The following is a 20,229-nucleotide window of genomic DNA, read 5'->3' as shown; positions in this document are numbered from 1 at the left end:
GTGTTAATATACACTGCACACTAATCAGTCTCATTTTCACCAAAAAAATATTTTAAAAATAAAATAAAGCAGGTAAATCTTAAATTTGTGTGTTTGTGTGCGTGCGTGCGCTAATAATGGTAGATCCCGTGAGGTTAGTTGATCAAAAAGTAGATCCTCGATCCAAAAAGTTTGGGCACCCCTGGTCTACATTGTCGTATTTTGCACCTCATAATGCATCTCACATTTTGAATGCAAGACCAGTCTGGAATGCTGGAAGGGCTAGTTCAGTACTTGCACTTTTTAATATGAAGCTATGCTGTCGCTGAACATGGCTTGGCATGGTCCTGCTGAAATAAGTAGGGGCATCCCTGAAAAATAATTTTCTCAGATGCTAACTTATGTTGCTCTACAACCTGTAGTTACCTTTTTGCATAAATGGGTGTCTTCACAGATGGGCACTAACACTCCCCTATATCATCACATTGAACTCTACACTGATAAAAAAAATTAGGATGGTCCTTTTCTTCTTTGACATAGAGGACACGGCATCTATGGTCAGACCACAGTCCATCTCGGGATGTGCTCCGGTCTTGAGAAGCCAGTTAGCATTTTTGGTTGTTGGCGCACATTTGCATTTGAAGATGTAGCGATGAACTTTGTTGACTGGCAGTGTTTCACTGAAGCGTACCTGAGCCAATGTGGCAATATCCTTGACATCATGATGCAAGTTTGTTAAAGCAGATTGAGGGTCATGGGTATTCAATTTTGGTTTTTGGTTTGGTTTTTGGATTCTTTGACTCTTTTGATGATAGACTCGTGATGATGAAATCTTTCTTGCAAATTGGAGGTGGAGAAGACTTCTTAAACGGTTGCACGATTTACTTATGCAGTTTTTCACAAAGATGTGAACCTCTCATGAAAAACCGAGCCTTTGGAATATGTTGCAATGACACTCACCTCTTTCCAATTAAGCTTTTCACCTGTGCAATGTTCCAAACAGGTGTTGTATCAGCTTTCTTCAACTTTCCTGGCAGTTTTTTGTCGCAGGCATCAAATTCAAAATGAAAGAATATTTGGGGGAAAAAAAACAATAATGATCATCAGTTTGAACATTAAATAATCTTTTTGCTGCAATCAGTTGACCAAAGCTTGAAAATATTTGCAAATGATTGCATTCTATTTGATTTCCACTTTACGTAACGTCCCGACTTCATTGGGGTTTGTACAACACATATGAGTCGCAATAGTTCCAGTTCTCACACTCACACCACCAACAACAAAAATGGCGGATCACAATGCTGCACTTTTGCTGCAGAAGTTGCTGAGCACAAGGATTTTTACAATCAAATCTCTTGTTTCTCTCCTGCCACCATCAGAGCCAAAAGGAGATGGAGAAAAACATAACCCCCATTTTCCTAAAGTCACTTTAGATAACAACACCAGAAGACAACTGCTTCACATTCTTTTACACCGCACGGACTTGGTATCCTGTTTTTGGGGACTTTTTAGCGACAAAATAGAAATAGATCGGCTCCATTTCCATGTGCCTTGGAGTCTTCAATGAAGCTAACATCCATGTTTTTGTGTGGGGGTACCCAATGAAAATGCACGCAGGTCCGCAGACAAAATGCAAACTCCACACAGGAAGGCCAGAGTCAAGATTTGAACACCTAACCTCAGACCTGTGAGGCAGACATGCAATAAACACTTCAACATTGCTGCCAACATAAAGTCAATCTATCTATCCATTTTCTACCGCTTATCTGGGTTCGGGTCGCGGGGGTAGAAGCTTAGCAGGGAAGCCCAGACTTCCCTCTCCCCAACCACTTGTTCCAGGTTTTCCCTGGGAATCCCGAGGCATTTCCAGGCCAGCTGGGTGGGCGTTCAGGAGGCTTCCAAATCAGATGCCAGAGCCACCTCATCTGGCTCCTCTCGACGTGGAGGAAGAGCAGCTCGAGTCTGAGCCCCTCCCGGATTTTTATCTCTAAGAGAGCCCGGAGAAAACTCATTTGTATCTGGGATCTCGTTCTTTCGGTCAGCTTGTGACCATAGGTGAGGGTTGGAACGTAGATCGAGCGGTAAATTGAGAGCTTGGATAAAATATTAGAAATACTGTAGCAAGGTGTATTAGTAATAGTACCTAGTAGCAAGTAATGACTCGTGCCACCAACATATTGAGTTTGGGGTCAGGCAAGTGACATATTGCTCAACCAATTCTATTCTCACCTCTAATAAATAAATCACATGTTCACTAGATTTATTTCTAATCAGAGCATTGGGAGTTATAGTCTTACGGAAAGTTATTAAAAATAAATTCAGTGATCTTCAGGCATGTTGTCGTTGAAGGTATTGCAAGATCAGTTTCTACCAAATGTTGATGAGTAATCAATAGACGATGTAAGTTGAAAGAGTGATGGTCCTGGGGGCAGTGAGCCCGCATGGTTCTCTGCGCAATCAAAAGGGAGAAAGTGCAGGGCCTCAGCAGGAAACTCGCATCCTTTCACGGATCCTCCACCTTAGATGTTGAGATCACCAAATCATGATTAATTCATAGTGGATTACAGTCTGCAGAGCAGTAGAAAACTGAGATTGCAGTGTTGGTGAGATAAATGTTCCTCCGGCGTATGTTCTCCTTTTCCACTAACCCCTCCCCCACCCCCACACCCCATTCATTTTGATACAACATTGAATGTATTCGAATCCTCCTGCAAGAGATCATGCTGGTGTTTGGGTTTTTAATGATTATGGTTATGCTACAGTCACAGCTCTGAATTAATAGAAGTACCCCCCCATCCCCAAACAATCTGACCACACAATAGGAATCAGAAGCTGCAGGGAATATACCAAGCAAGATAATAAAATAATTTTAAAAAGTGGGAGTGTCCCAGTCACAGAAATGTCATCATTGTCCTTCACAGTTGCCCAAATAACAGCTTACAATTTGACAAATGACCTCCAGTAAGCTGAAAGAGGAATCGGAATCAAGCCAAAGTGATTGGAGGGGGAAAAAAGGGTGGTGGTCTAAATTAGTGACTAATTGTCAGTCAATTTACTGAATTGTTCCACAGCAGATAGAAAAGGAAAAATCTAGGGTTTAAAAATGTGTCCAGGTTGACATTTAACTTCATCGTTATTTTTTTAAAAAAACTAAATTGTGATGTAATTGAAATGTCTTTTCATTTTGGGCAGCTGTGCCATCAACCTGACTGTGGGTGGGAGTCGAATAGAGTTGATAAATTAAGAACATTGGCTTTATGTGTCATCAATAATAAACTAGAATGTTTAGCTGCAATGAAATGAATGAGACACATCATTTTTGTTTTGAAGAAATTGAACCATTTTCAAATTACTGCAAGAGAAAGAATTCTTATTTATTTGCAGAGGAAAGAAAAATAAATCGATTTAGACGCTGAATGTTATGCTTTATTATTTTTCTGACGCTTCAGGATGCCCAGTGAGTCGGCTCAAATTTGGCCATCAAAAGCAAAATCTATTTAAAATTCCTCATTCCTGTTCAAAATGGCGAAACGCTGAGAGCTCACCGAAATTAAAAGTGTCAACATTTACAGGCCATGGGGTTTGAGATTCCGAGAAATGTCGTAGCTTCCAGCTGCGTATTTGACAATCAATCCTTGAATAATTTGAATCTGTTTTTTTTTCCTTTTGATATAAGACATAAATATAAAACCTGGATATGAATGTTATGTTAACAATCTTTCTGAATCCATTGTCAGTACTTTAGAAAATTCAGAAAGAAATTATGCCTTGTCTTAAAACATTCCGACATTCTGAAGTGATGATTTAACAGCAGTTGTGCTATTCTCTTATTTGGCAACTACATATGTTTGGTTCGTTTTTGTTTTTTTTTTTGTTTTTTTCAACCATTTTCTGTAAACAACATCTTGTACAAACTAGCACAGTGAACCACAACCTGAAGAAAATGTATATTCTTCATACAATATAAATGAACTCAATACAAAAGTTTGGTTGGTTGCTTGGTACATTTTACATGGAAAGGATTCTAAAACATTGTTTTCTGGACTCCTGAACTTGAAATAAATTATGTAAACAGTTGACTGTTTTAAATCCCATTTGAACCCCAAGTCGAGGGTTTTTTTTAGTAAGCAGACTTCAAAAGTTGAGCAGTTCCATTTTAAATAAAGTGTTTGAAATCCACAGAGGACATTTTGTTATGTTCGCCTTTTTAAGGCAGCTTTCCCCAGGTTTGATGGAAATTCTGAAAACAAAAGAAAACCTTCCAAAACTTGACATGGATGAGTGTATTATTTTGTCTTGCCTGAAGAAACGTGAAGGATCAATATGGCAGAGGCAAAAAACGGTTTGCGCAACTTCTGAGTAAATACATGGAGTATGTCTAATGCCTGAAACATTGAGCACTGCTTCAGTTCGTGCGCATCCTTTGAACAGATTACTATCTGTCTGTAAAGCTATTGATGTCTTTGACAGGAGCGAATGATACTTTTCTGGAAATATAACAGATCTGAAATTTAATTACTTCATGACAGTGGTAAATGTTGTGTCATGCCAAGCTCCTGACAAAGCAGCAGGATAGTACGGGCTTCAAATGCACATCAAGGTCAGTTCCAAAATGTGCAGTTTTGGGTTAGTCTCATATGAATAAATAATAAATAAGAAATCATACAAAAATGTTTTGTGGAATTGCCCTAACCCTGTTGCTATCCATGCCTCAATTCAGTACACAGCCCAATTCACCGCAGTTAGTAATCTGCCGGCCTCAAGAGTCCAGTCTCCAAATAAACTACCACACAGTGGCTTCATTCATTTCCGTGGGTGGATGTGACAAATGGTTGCTGTATCCGCTGCCATTCAGAGACAGTGAGGTAAACGGTGGGCTCGGGCCAAACACCTCAGTGGAGATATTGTGCAGAGTTCCTGGGATGCCAGGCTCTGGGCTTGGAGAATCCCCAGGGTGGTGGGACGTAATATCAGAGAAGCGCTGCACTTCAGTGGATGGATGGTGCCCAGGCAGGGGGTGGTCCATACCGCCAAGCGGTGTGCCTGTGGGGCCTGAAGAGGGCACAAAGGGGAGATCTACTGGGGTCTGGGCCTGTGATGAGGGTGGTCCCTGAGGAAAGAAGTCATAGTTCCCTCCTGGACCATAATATTCATTTTGATAATCTGCGGGGGGAAAAAGACATTGGGTTAGGGAATTACTGGCGCAGGAATAACACATGAGACTGAATATTAAGCCTTTCTGGGACAGAGACCACTACAGTGGACAACCAATCATGTTATCAGGTTTCAGGTTATCAATATTGGGGCATGAAAGGGTTAATTGAAGAGACATATTTTCACTGGCTTGGAAACCCAAAATTGTCCAAAAAGAATCATTCTCTTATAAGTCTTGTCAAAACTGCTGAGAAAAATATCAAGAAGTCAGTAAACTGGGGTTATATCTGTCTATAATAAGCAAGTCCTGTAAGGCTAATGCTTTTCTGAATTGTCCTAATCATTTGATCTTTTGCCGTCAGGCTGTCGGTTTCGGGTTTCTAGGAGGAGGACAAAAAAGGCTCCTAATTTCATTTATGCCAAGTTCAAATGTGTTTACTTCGTGGCAACTAGCACTTCGGTTGCTCATGTTCTCTGTTATTTTTACTTATTTGCACATCTTCACATTGCACTTTTTACAGTAACTGATCTATTTATGGTATTCGCTAAGGACTGAATGTGTTTGCATTCTTGAGTTATGAGTATTATAGTTTTGTTTTTTGTTTTTTTTAATTGAGTCTGCCTTTTAGTTTTGTATGTTTTATTAACCCACTGTTGATATTGTCATTGTGTACCTTCTCCTTTAAGTGCTCCTGCTGCAACATCAATTTCTGTTTAAGAATCAATGAAGAGTTTCTAATTCTGATTCTGAAACTGGCAAAGGAAAGGATGGGCCCTCTGCGCCGTTGTTGGTGTCAACCTAGCCCAGTTGAAGGCTCCTCTTATTCCCTTCAAACAGACTGTGAGAGACACACATTACTTTATAGAAGAAGAAACGAATGCGACAAAGTGTGCTTATAATGATTTGCAAGCAGGCACCAATGGGCAGATGATGTAAAGTTGGCAAGAGAGGTCACAGATCTAACCTTTGCATGCCTTCATGTGTGTGACCTAGTTTGATGTGTGGTGTGCAATGCAAAGCACATCACAGTGTGAGTTGAATTTCAACTTGAGGGACTATATATTCTCTGCACGAAATTTGATATAGATTAATGACATTTTTGTTCTGAAATTAACTGAAAAAAATTACGCGTCACATCAATCTCTCTCGATGGGAGTGTCAAATAAATGCTTTTACAGGTTGAAATAAACTAAGCAGCTATAGTGTCGGCCATGGATGGGTTGGCCATCGGGAATATCTTGAATATATGTTCAACCCCCCTCCGCATCGTCACCAATCATGTTTCAGTGTGTGACAGCAACACCCCATCTACGACTACGTTTTAGCGCACGACGACTCATCGTCAACAACTTTTCAACTGAAGATGGCCGCACCCCAACCACTGCCTTGTCAGCCGCCGATGACGACTATTCACAGGCTGAATTATGGTCCCAGCATTTTTCCTTGGAAAGTTCGACTTGAAAATACATTCTTAATCATCACAATATTTTTTAGCAGCACCGACCAACCGGCAGGTAAGAACTTGTTCATGTGATGATTCAGTCGAAGCAACTGTGGCTAATGCAAAACTGTGGCAGATTTTTACTGACTGGACCTGGATTTGACACCTTTGGTCCCGAGCAGCAACAACAAGCTAGCTCTGTTTAGCCAATCCAACTTTGAGGATGGATTACGCCTGTAGATAATAAGCATGTCCAGTGCTTGTGTAATAATTTATTAAGCAGGCCTATTGTACATGTTTGCTATTTTGTGGAATTCCGTCTAACTTGCAAGGATGGCAAACTCTTTTTGGGAAATCAACTGGACTATGGATCATCCTCAACAAAGCAGAACGCCTCCTGGACGCCAGGACACCGGAGCCATCTGCGGGTGATTCATTCAAATAAATGAAAAATGTAGGGTTTCTTTGTAACAACATCAATAAATGGATAAAAAGATGGCTGCTTTATTCATCCCGTAAGGGAAATTAGTCTCAGCAGCAGTATTCACATTTACGCAATTACATGTCTTTAATTCACATGGAGGACAAAGATGCATTTTAAGTTCTCTGGCTTGCTGTAGATGTGTAAAATTCATTTTTGTCATGGGCCACATTATAATTACCACTTCCCTTGGAGGGCCCTGATGACTGAAACTATATAAATAAGTCAAGAATAACGTTTGATTCAACTATTGTTTCAGTAACTGTAATGTCACTGTTCTATTACATATGAAAATTTGAAATTTTGGTACACATTTTAGCAAGTGTCATGGAAGTTGTCATCTTTGATTTGTTTTCATGGGCCACTTAAAATAATGTAACGGGCCGTATTTGGCCCTCGGGCCTTGAGTTTGACACCTTTGTTGTAGATTGTCCAATTCCTGTCTGTAAAAAGTATGGCCTTATTCCTCTTGTTTCAAAAGAACACATTCAATAAGAGGCTCCTGCCGGCTATATAAGATAGATTTGAAGAGAAAGAGCCGACTATTTACCAAGCATAAGCGCAAAATGTTTACGCTTAGTTTCTGTTAAACCGCTCAAAGGGAGAAATGGGGGGCAGGGGGCATCAATCTCACCTGATACAAGTACAAGGGTGGCCTCTCCTGAATCATGCTGATGAATTCCTCTTCACTCTCTTCCGTCTAGGACTCCGTGTCGTCAATATGAATGCAAAGCGGCCCAATTAAGGGACAACAAGCGCAAAACCTGGGGTTGCCTTTCGACACTTCTTCACTGTTTGTTTGCATTTGTCACTTCTGCTCTTGTCTCGTCTGCTGACTCACAAGCTAACAGCCAATCAAAGTGATCATTTGTCACGACAGCTCGATCCGATTCGAAATGTTAAAACATCCAGACAACCCAACGCGGTGCATTCGACACAAAGTGGAGGGTGCGTAGCGACTACCCGACTGCCAATTAGTGTGAGTGCCGATTGGTGTGGGGAGGCCTTTAAAAAACATGAGATATTTGCTTACCATGAAAGGCAATTTCTCAAGATTTTTGTTACTTCTTCCTCCTTACCTAGGTACGTCATTGTTTCAAAATCGTTTTGAAATACCTGGTGAAATAGTTTCATCTTTGTTTTTTCTTTTGTTAGATTTTTGGATTTAGAAGTTGGCTAAATGTAAAATAAAAACATTCTTGTACTGTATTCACTATAGGTTATAACTACATAAAGACTACTTCTGTTATTAAAAATATGAATTGCATGTACATTTACATCCATATTTTTACATATGAACTGTAAATGTGATGTTTATATGAGAGTTCATTCACAAATGTTAAAATAAAACTACCGTATTTTACAATTAGCATGAAGTTATTAGGGGCTGTTGATCAGGAAGGTTTTTGAAATTTTGATTTACATACACAATGGGTGTTTCTCAGAACGTGTCATGCAACTGGATAGTCAAATGCTACCTCCCTTTCAGAGTAATTATTTTCTTCCCTATATAATCAATCAGCAGTCTTCATAGTTTACAATAGTGAATGCATACTGTAGAGATAAAATTATCAACTTGACTGATACATGTGCGTTTGTGTATGGATGTATTTTGAGTGGTGAAAAATGGTCGTTGCAGCCACGTCCTCTTTTGTAACATAACAAAACACCCACCTAATTAGGAGCTCTTCCTACCCTGAAAATGAATCAGCTCAAAGACTGTTGTTTTAAATAAACTGGCAGAATGTCAATACAATGCCATTTGGGTCCCACGCTGACCACAGTATGATAACACTTGGGCAAAAGAAAATAGATAAGGTTCATTACCCCCATGTTTCCACAAGGTGGCACTCACATCCATCAGTTATCTAAACTGCTAATCCTCACCAGGGTTGCGGGCATGCTGGAGCCTATCGAAGCTGTCTTTGGGCAGTAGGCGGGCTACACCCTGAACTGGTTGCCAGCCAATCGCAGCGCACACATAGACAAACAACCATTCACGCTCACAATCACATCTTGGGACAATTTAGAGCAGGCATGTCCAAAGTCCGGCCCGGGGGCCAAATCCGGCCCGCGGTCAAATTTCATCCGGCCCTCGGCCCCTGTCATAAAATCAGTGCCGTCTGGCCCGCAGGTTGGGCGCAATGGAACACGTGTTGTAGGGGTGTGGAAAATAATCGATATTAATCGATACATCGATGCGCACGGTCGCGATCCGAGTGCATCGGCTCATTCACTGGGTACGATGCGATTGACGGGTGAAATCGCGATTCATCACGATGCATTGATGGGTATCGGTGAAATCGCGATTCATCACGATGCATTGATGGGTATTAGGGGTGTGGAAAATAATCGGTAAAATCCGATTCTAGCAACCGTTTTGACGGGTGAAATCGCGATTCATCACGATGCATTTGGTGGGTATCGGTAAAATCCGATTCTAGCAACCGTTTTATTCATGTTAAACGTCACCTATTTGCCCTTTCCTAGGCGCAATGAATGCACCATCATTGTTTTGCGTTTTGTGTTGAATACGGACGGTACACAACTAGCGAAACATGGAAGTTAGCGCAAGCAGCAGCGAGGAATCTATTATATTTAATGCACCCGCAACATTCAAATCTCATGTTTGGAAATACTACGGCTTCGAAAGGAAAGACGGAAAGCTTGATAAAACCTCCGTAATTTGCAAGGAATGTCGCACTAAGAAGCCATACAACGGCAGCACCACAAATATGCAGACCCACTTAAACCGATGGCACCAGATCACCGACAAGTTTGCCTCCCGCTCCCCCGCTTCCACGCCCAGTTCCTCGTCGGACACCGGAGAAACTCTTGGTAAACCAGGTCAGGATCAGAAAAAAATTGCCTCTTATTTTGGGAGTCCCCTTGCAACTCACTGTGACCGCGCAATGGCTATAACTAAGGCCACTGCTTATTTCATATGCAAAGACCTCCAGCATTAGCGTGGTGGACAACGAGGGTTTCAGACAGCTCGTGCAAGTTTTGGAACTCAGGTATAAAATACCAGACAGGTCTGTGTTCACTTACAAACATATTCCCGATGTGCACAACAAAGTGAGAAGTGAGATTACTGTGTCGCTGAACAGTGCGCAAAGAGTTGCACTTACAGTGGATGGGTGGACATCTTGCGCTAGAGATTCATATACATATATATATTATTATTATATTTCATATAAGACACTCAGTAAGAATAGTCTGTTTGTGTTTACACTATAGCAACAGCTGTGAGTCTCAGGTGCCAAATTGTTTACATTTTCTTTGCACAAAACCCAATTGTGAAAGGGCTTAAATAAGTTGTTTTACAAGTTCTACTCTTTATAAGGAATAAAGTGGTATCCTTTTTGTAATACCATACTGAATTCCATCTTTTTAAAAGCTTTTTTTCTTTGCTTATTTGCATCATGTTTAATTGCACAATATCGCAACAAATTGCATTGTATCGTATCGGATCGCATTGATTTGAACTTAATGTGTATCGAATCGTATCGCATCGTGACGACGGTGAATCGTATCGCATCGTATCGCCAGAAAATTCCATGTATCGTTTAAGTATCGCATCGCTGGCAGTGGATCGTGATGTGTATCGAATCGTCTTCAGTGCTGAGATTCACATCCCTAACGTGTTGCATTGACTGAGGTCTCGTAGACTGGTGAGTGATGTTTCATAGAGTACTGCTTCCCTCTAGTGGCTAAATGAGTAATAGCATTCACTAAATGAGTAATAGCATTTAGACACTAGAGGGCATCACTCACGAGTTAAGAAGACATCACTCCGTGTTTATATTGACTGATATGTCATATTTCAAATGATCCTTGCAGTTGTGGATATGTGTATTGCTTGTTCATTTCCCTGTTGTTCGAGTCAAAGGTTTTGTGACTATTGAAAAGTCATGGTGATACATTTTATGTTTCAAATCAATCAATTTGCACTCAGGAGACTTCTGTTTAAGAAAAAGTCAAGTGAATAAGCAGTTGCATGTGATATACCTGTTTCAAATGAACCAAAAAAAATCTTAAGATTGTTGAAATTAAAATAAAAATGGAAATGTGAAACAGACTGGCTTACTAAAATTTGTTGAACAATATTGTTGTTCAATGTAAAGAATGTCAGCCAAGGTCGGCCCCCCGACATTTTACCACATAAAATCTGGCCCCCTTGGCAAAAAGTTTGGACACCCCTGATTTAGAGTGTTCCATGAACCTTCAATGCATATTTTTGGAATGTGGGGGGGAAAACCAGAGTACCCGGAGAAAACCCATTCAGGCACGGGGAAGACATGCAAACACCACACAGGGTGGCCGGAGCCGAAATCGATCGCCGCACATCTGCACTGTGCGGCGGATGTGCTTACTAGCTGACCACCATGACAGTCACAATCTACAACTGTAATATACTTCCAACAGAACGGCTTTAGAAAGAAACCAAATACTCAGGTGGTTGGCTGCTAAATACGATGTTTATATTGATTAAAAACCAAATGAGGTGTCAGACACTTCCACAGCTGCCACAGACATGGTCCTGGAGTCACATGAGGAGTCATTTGCCTCCTCAGGCACGTTGCGGACTGCTTCAGTTCTGACTGACAGAATTCGGACACAGCTGATTTGTAGAGAACCAAGTGAGGTCCCTGCTGACTTTCCTTGCTGTCAATTTGACAGTGACTGGTCATGAAATGAAGAAAAATTTCCATTTTATATTTTAAATGGTGTGAGATGTCATATTTTTAATTAAACGGAATGTTGAAGTTCAATAAGCAAGTAAATCATCGACGTAGTGGGGTGCCATATAAAATATTGCGATAAGTCTAGTCCTGCCTGGACCACACTTTCTACTTTGTGTGTGTGTGTGTGTGTGTGTGTGTGTGTGTGCGTGTGTGTGTGTGTGTGTGTGTGTGTGTGTGTGTGCGTGCGTGTATAAAACAGTATATTTGACAACTGATGGTAATGGTGGTTATATTTTAAGATAAGATAAGAAATTAAACATACTTAAGTCATCTGTCCGTATACAGTAGGCCCACTTATAACATAAAACAAAAGGCAATTAATGGGGGAGAATGGATTGACTCGAGGTAATTAAAACATTGAAAATGTCTCAGGCAAGCAAAAGTGGGAGGGAATTCCACTACAAGTGAAAGTCAAACACACCTCCGTAATAAGAGAAAGGTCCGTTCGGGATGAGCTCCCCGGGTTCCAGGCGGTCAACCAGCGTCCTCATCCGCCTTGGACTCCTAAAAAAAGCATGCCTGCGTGCTCCTAGTGCGCTCAACTGCTTCATGCGCCTTTCTTTGGAACGGCGGTTCTGGAACCAGACCTGCACGTGCATTGACACATCATGAGCAACTATACAGAAAGCATTTTGATTGAAAGGCCATGTTTTGCGCCAATGATTTGAGTGGAGATTAGGAGAAAAAAAAGAGTCAATTACATGTGTTGGATTTTTGCGGTCATTTGGAGTCAGTGATAAGGAACTTTTTTTAGTATTATTGCCTTTTCTGTAATTGTCTGATTGCTATATTGTCAATCACATTCAACCTTCAAAGATAGCGTTTGAGTCATATTTGCCGAAGTTTTTTTAAACCAATAATCTAGGTCAGTGGTTCTTAACCTTGTTAGAGGTACCGAACCCAACAAGTTCATATGCACATTCATCAAACCCTTCATTAGTGAAAAACAAAAATGACTTGTTAATAATTCCAGACATAACAAACACATTTATTAAAAACTGAAAGAAAAGTAAATACGATTTCAAGACATTAGTATAATGTTTTTTTTTTTTGTGGGGGGGGGTTGTTTTGTTTTTTTACACGTACTATCACGACAGTCACACTTGACCACTGAGTGAACTAAATTTCCCGCAGCACTGATTGGACCAGCAATGCCATGTGATCATCTGCAGCTTGTGATAGCTAAGCGGGTGTGTCATAACTAATTGACATGTTGAGTCAGGTGTGTCTTCACCTCCGAGGCAGGAGCTCCGTCGAACCACTGAGACCGATTCATCGAACCGCTAGGGTTCGATCGAACCCAGGTTAAGAACCACTGATCTCGGTGCGTAACTGTTTCAAACGATCTCGCCTTATCGGCACTCATAAAAATAATTTGCGCATCTAACACATTACTATCGCTAGTTATACATACAATATGCTGAACCCTCTCCTCAAAATAAAATAGTCCAGCATATGCCAAATGGTACTTTATTCACACTATCATATATTATTTCCACAAAACATTACTGTAGAATGAATGACATCGTGAAAGGTGTGTTTTATGTTTGGATCCCACATCCAGCACAATAGGAAAACACGTCATCGGCGATAATATCAAATTCAAACCGTAATAACAAAGTGCTTTAAAATTAATATCATTACTCCTAGCCAATAACAAGAATATGAGCATTCCGAATGGAGCAACCGTTGCTCAGGTTTGTATCGGGTTCATGAAATGTGCATGAGACAGTAAACATTAATTTCGCATGAAGGAAAAAACGTGCACTTAATATGATCACAAAACGTCAGCGCGGCTGTTCGATTGTCGCAGCCCGGCACTGCTTCGTGACTGTGCCCTTCAATGTGCGTCAGGAATTTAAAAACGGACTCGAAAAAAAAAGAACCTGAATTTCCACCGTTTTGTAATCATGCGACCAGTCTTGGTTTTCCTGAATTCCACGTGACCGCTGTGTAATTGAATGGGCTGTTTAGTAAAATGGGCTAAAGGAGATTAGATAGGGGCGGGCGGTGGGCCCTGTCTGTTAGTTTGGCTTGTCACCTTTCCATAACCTATTGGTCGCGTCGCACTCCATGAATTCGTAACATAAAAGCCCACCCACGAGGGCTGAGTATATCCGCTGAATTTTATTTCCATCATGTTTCGTTCAAAAGCTTTTGGGAAGGCTTCGTTATTCACGTTCATGCCAAACCATTCACAACCGTCTAATTCTTAACTATCACATCAACAATACGAAATTTAGTTTGTCACAACACAATTATATTGTGAAAGGTTGAAAGGAACAAACGAATATGTTTCTTTTTCGTTTACCTGGATAACTCTCATGTTGAGGCCAGTCTCTTGTGCCAGTTGCTCCCTGATGTGTCGGGTGGGTTTGGGCGTTGCAGCAAAGGCCGCCTTTAGCGTCTCCAGCTGTTTGGCCTTAATTGTCGTCCGCGGGCCTCGCCGCTTGCCGCCCAAACTCTGGTCGTCGTTCTCGTTATTTACAGTTTCCTTATCCGAGAGGGCGGCAATCTCCGTTTCCTTAAGAACCACGTCGTCCTGGAGGTGGTCTTGGGAATCCGGAGATAAACTCGGGTCGCTACATGCCGCGACTAAAATGTAAAATCAAAATGAGAACTGAAATGACACAATGGCAATGGGTTACGCGAGTATGCATGAGTGCGCGCGCCCACGCCTGTGTGTGTGACAAGGTGTGTCAAATGAGTTCATCTCGGCACATTGCAACTGACTGCGATTTATCCATTTTGTATTTATATTGCATTTAATTGAACGGTTTTTGTTTGTTTTTCTTCGTTCTTCTTTCTACCCACATTCTTGCTGCTGGAGGCTGTAAATTTCCCCAGTGTGGGACAAATAAAGGATATCTTATAAGTGTACAATTTTAACACCGTATTTGTAGTTGGCTTTTACTAAAAATGTCTTGGAAACAATAAAATAAGCAGTCCAAATAATGCTATCAAGGGTGGAATAGCGTCATCAGCATTCCTAAATTTAGATTCATATTTCATTTGTTTTACCACATTTCCCTCAAAACCTTTACGTCAAGTACCGGAAGCCACCGCACATCTTTCACCATCTATCATTAATTTACCGAGTCTATTTCACATAAATGCGCGCGCGCACACACATGAGCAAAACGCATACATGCAATGTCTCCACGCGGAGTTTCTTACCTGAAAGGAGGTTTGTGTCTTTTACACTGCTGTTGCTTAGGTAATCGTTTTTGCAAACGAATTTGTTTTCGTCTATGATGTAGAGCTCTTCGCCGGTCGAGAGCTGCTTATTGCACATCATGCACGTGAAGCAGTTGAGATGAAACACTTTGCTTCGAGCCCTCCGGACCAAGTCGTTTGGAGATATGCCCTGTGAACATCCACCACACTTGGTGCCGAACCGCCTGCACGAGGAGAATAAACCGGCGTCATTGCTTACATGTCATCTTGAATTATGTATAGCACGAAGAAAAGGAAAAAAGGTAAGTGAATATTCTAGTTTTTGGAAGATATTTGGGCCTATACAAATGATTCGACAAAATACATTATTGGCTCGTCTAATTTCCCCATTTTACCTGGTAGAATATTGGCTGTGAATGTTTTTGTTTTTTTTAAGAAAAAGGCCTAAATCTCTCAGCATCATCATAAACATCAACAAATTGCAGTTACTCCCGACCATTTACAACGTAAATATTTATATCTCGTAAATATTATTGGAGTCTTATTTCAAAGTTACGTAAATATAGATACGGTGTTTTCAAGACTCAAATGGAAAACATTTTTTAAAAAGATTATTTTATATATCCGTGTCACATGGTTTCGGTCGTGAAATTAAATAATAGCACGCATGAAGTAAAATCCGAAGAAGTGGAGGCTCGAAGGAAAATACTACGGCTCAAAGTGAGCCGTAGTATTTTACCTCAGCGTTAAGCGATGTGTATTGAGTGTATATTGTATTATGCTTTGTTGACTGCCGTCTGCAATCGCATTGTTTGTGAACCTGATCTTCTTTTAAACAGTTTGCTATTCAAATCCACTTATCGTGTCGCGGCCGAACTGAGCAAACACCACCGGGCTGTGGCTGTTGCGGGGGGCCGGGTTTGATCCTGGACGTCTCACATCGCTTGTTTGTTTAAAGTGTGATTTCCTCAATTTCCCAACGACCCCCCTGTTGAGTCAACGCACACGCATTTAATGGTTCTGATGTTTTGCATAATAATCCAAATGAGGAAGCTTTTAATTACGCCGCCCTACTCAACGCTGGTTTACTTGCTAATCCTCGATTTAACATTCACGCACCCGCTGTGCGTTCAGTGCATTGGAAAATATTGAAAAATAAACACGAGGAATAAACGATGGGACGACATTTTTTTTTCATTTGTAGAAAGATCGATGGATAGAGAGATGTTGATGTTGGTGCATTTGAAACGGTATCAAAATTTGATTAGTACATAAAGTTGAAGACTATACGACAGAATATTAATATAATATACAGTATGTGCATATTTTGTCCACAACAGTATTTCCCGCTTCCTTTTGTTAAGATTGAAGTATATTAAAGGCTTTCAAAAAAAAAACAAAAAAAACCCCAGAAAAGGCACCTGACGTTTTTTACAATTTAGAATAATGCAATCTAAGACTCATCGGTGGCTTGTTGTGATCATTGTGTGAAGCTTACCTAAAGAAGTCATTTTTGCAGTATAATCTCCCCTCTCGAGAAAAACATTTGTCTGTCAAGTTGCATTTGCACTCGCAGCATTGGACACACTTGACGTGCCAGGCTCGGTCCAGCACATTGAGAAGAAAGCGGTCCAGGATAGGCCTTTCGCACCCGGCGCAGTGCACCATGGCTTTGGCTCGGTTACAACTCCAATAACGGCGCTCACGCACTACAATTCAGCAACACGGGCCAAGCAATGGCCGCCTTCGTAGCTCTGTCATTCGCCTGGGGCTCTCCGCGGTCAATGTGCGTACTGACGCTGGTCGATCCGGTGTCAGCCCAGATTTCTTCCTGCATGCGTAGTGAAGGTTTACCGTCCGAAACACAGAAAATGACGGATGGCGTCTTCGCTGTATCTCATTGGTGAAGAAAGAAACACTCCCTCTTTGGATCCGGAACAACCCTGGTGGTGTATTAAAAATAATAATAATGAAGATTTGAGCACCCGGTTCAAAAAAAATAGCCGGGTTGACTTCGACCTGGTTTGCTTCCCTGCCAGAAACAAACCGTCTTGTGGATGAAAATGCCTCAAAATGCAGATATGTCACCCAACCAAACTCGCGCTTGAAAATACTGTAATGAATTCAATGTAACGCCAGCAATGGTAATCGTATCCACCCACAGTCAACGATCCTTTGTGCTCGGCTGGCCAAGATGCACTGGTGACTCCAGTCAATGTGTGTAAAAGCGGGATGCATGCCCGCGCCGTCTCCGTGCGGCTACGTGGTGATGCGATAGATCTCAAAGTACAATGCCTGCCTCCAGAAACGCCGACCGTACCATATTGCCAGCCCTGTGGCGTCATTCCTCGCCTCGACCAATCAGCGATGCGTGATACCAGTACGCATCAACAGCAGCCCCACCATAACTCACCCAAGCTCTGGCTGCTATTCAAGCTTTCCCATCACCAAGTATCCCCAAAACTCATCATGTGTTCATTCAAAGTGTCTTAGGGCGAGCAGTGGAGGCTGAGGGCGACCTGCCATGGCGGAAGAGGTGCCTCTATTCGGCTGTTGAGCATATTTGTCCTCTGGGCGGGAGGGGACTTGAAGGAGGAACGTGAGCAGGTAGCGTCTTACAGGATCCGTGAGCCGGAGGTGCATGTTGCATGGTTGATCCCTCTCTTTGTGTTTCGAACCACAAATGTGAAACTAATACTATCTACATCTGTTGTAAGAATAAAGATGTTTTGAGACAAATATTTCAGTGATTATAAGCCGTGGGTATAGCAATATTGCGCTCCCAAAGCCGCAAAACATTTTTGAACTATAACTAATGTATCGCTTTAGTTCCGGCGATGCTGTTTCTTTTAGGCAGACGTTTTCTTGTTTTTTCGTTTTAAAAATCTCCATTGTCCTTTATGCATGGTAGCAGAAGTTTCAAGAGAAAGATACTTTAAAATTATTAACAGCTATGCTCGGTGGTTTGCGGCCCAGATACCTCTGGCCGTTCAACAGAGAAGCATCAATCCGTTTCAAGACCAAGTTAAGTTCAATGATTCTAGCTGCAATTGAATTAACTGTCATTTCTTATTCGAATTCACTTCTTTGGTCTTTTTGATTCGTTTGGGGGTTAAAATCATCTTTCCGAACTATTTTACAAGGGCAAAATTGAATGCATTATATTTTCAGACCGATTTTCTGTTTATCATTTATTATTGTCGAGTGACATGTGAAAGTTGAAAATGCTGGATTAGAAATCCATGCTATTAAATAAGCAAGATGCATGCGCAGCGAAGATGAAAAGGCGATATCGAGACGCGTTTATTATCTATCACCCTGCAGCATCCCCTTCTGGGGTACTCCGTATGAAAACCTCCCTCCCTTCCCTGTCCAGCTGCCTCTCGGCGCCCGTGGGATCACCCCCTTTTTCCAAGACATGTGTTAAAGGACTGATAGAAAAAGAAGACCGATAAGGCTTCAAACATTAATTATTCTTGTCGCTGCTCAATGACGACCGAGCAGGGAGAACTCGTCTGTCGTGTTTTTGGGATACTATGATTAGAACCCCCCGCCACCTTTCAGCCGTTGGCCCTGCGCCAACATCAACTCGTTAGCATGCACGTGAACGACAAAAGTCGTGGGTCTATTTCTACACGCCTCGAACGTCTGTCAATGGAGATAGTCTCTGAGTGATTTAGAAGACCGAAGCCAAAGCCATCACTGTGATTTGATGCTTGTCAAATAGAACCATATCGAAATGGATGTATTGGCTTAAAATATCATGACCGCGCTCAAGGAATTTCACTTTTTGAATGAACAACAACAACAATATTAATAATAATAATAATAATAATAATAATAATAATAATAATAAATGATGACGATGATAAACGACAGCAGGAAGAAGAAATAAAATAACTATCCTCACCATATACAGAAGTAAGTTTCTATTCGTATTAATCAATTTTACAGCGATTAGCAGTCCGAATCTTCTACTTATGCTGAAATAATAATACTGCTAATAAAAATGATCTGAGGCTGTAATACCGACCAATGCTATTCCGTTTTGTTTGCGAATTTGGGAGGGACTTGGGGTTTATTCTCGACTCAATTATTTTGCTTTCTATTTCTGTTGAGAAAGTGAATACTCGACTGCTTGATTCCCGGGTCACACCGTTGTAAAGTAGCCCAGGAGATTTAGAGTTTATGAAGTGCAGACAAGTGAACTGGCACACGGCGAGATAATTAATCTGAGATAATGAACGAGACGATGAAGATGTATGCAATCATTAATTTTTATGACGCGTTTATTTGTCTACCGTCTCCTCCCCGGGCTCACTTTTAAGACTCAAGATCACCACCTCAAAGTGACGCGTCAAGGAGTGGGTTTGGTGTCGCATCCGCATAGCAAATACAGTATGTGTAAACTGTAATTGAATTATGGTTTCTTTTTTTCTTTATTTCTTTATTATTCATTTATTCATCTTCCGAACCGCTTCATCCTCACTAGGGTCGCGGGGGTGTTGCCTTCGGGCAGTAAGCTTTATTATTATTTATGATGATGATGATGATTTTTATTTTTTTGCTGAGAGTGTTCAGACAACCGTGTCTGCGTAACCATAAAATTGTACTCTGATAATGACGGTTGAAAACACATGCATAGAAGAAATATGTGTCTCACCAAACAGTGAAGAGCGTGGTGGCGGCGGGGTCCAGCCCTGAAAAGGCTAAATACCGTTATCTTTAAAAACAAAGACAAACAAACACGCCAATATAATTTGAAATTAATTTAAATTGTCAAAACAGCAAAAAAAATATATTAAAAAAAACACCGATTAATGTCTTTCGACAACAAAGTGACCCTGTTAATTTATGACAGATAGTCCGTTGCTGTTTAAATTAAACATGAAGATGACATTAACATCAGTTGTCTTGCTCACCCCCCCCCCCCCCCCCAATCATCTGTGGATCATCAGTCAAATATATTCGCGATGTGAACTCATCGTGGATATATTGAGTCGACAGTAACTGTAAGCAAACATTTTCTCGACTCACAACGTCCGGTCCCGGCCTGCATTGATAGAAATTCAATGGGATTTATAGACCGTGTATGCCTGCAGCTGTTCGATCCGAGTCTGTAGTCAGTCAAACCACCCCGCCCCCTCGACCCCCAAACACCACGTCCTTACGCACGCACAGTCACACACACTTGAACCCACGTTCAAAGGCTGTCTCGACGACCCGAATTGGAGAGTCTTGTCCAAAT

The 20,229-nt window shown here is 41.3% G+C and overlaps 1 protein-coding gene across 1 annotated transcript; it reads right to left on the bottom strand.

The window, feature by feature from the left end:
- Window positions 1-2,833: 2,833 nt before the first annotated feature.
- lhx1a (LIM homeobox 1a) lies at window positions 2,834-17,257 on the bottom strand. The gene is made up of 5 exons (XM_052079003.1): window positions 16,480-17,257; window positions 14,982-15,205; window positions 14,116-14,399; window positions 12,226-12,391; window positions 2,834-5,142 (listed from the first exon to the last, which is right to left on the bottom strand). Exons 1-5 carry the CDS (start codon window positions 16,647-16,649, stop codon window positions 4,763-4,765), a joined length of 1,224 nt encoding a protein of 407 aa, XP_051934963.1. The 5' UTR covers window positions 16,650-17,257; the 3' UTR covers window positions 2,834-4,762.
- Window positions 17,258-20,229: the final 2,972 nt, after the last annotated feature.

Source organism: Hippocampus zosterae, chromosome 10 (assembly GCF_025434085.1).
Source record: "Hippocampus zosterae strain Florida chromosome 10, ASM2543408v3, whole genome shotgun sequence".
Classification (NCBI taxonomy): domain Eukaryota; kingdom Metazoa; phylum Chordata; class Actinopteri; order Syngnathiformes; family Syngnathidae; genus Hippocampus; species Hippocampus zosterae.
This window is presented reverse-complemented; position numbering and strand designations above follow the sequence as displayed.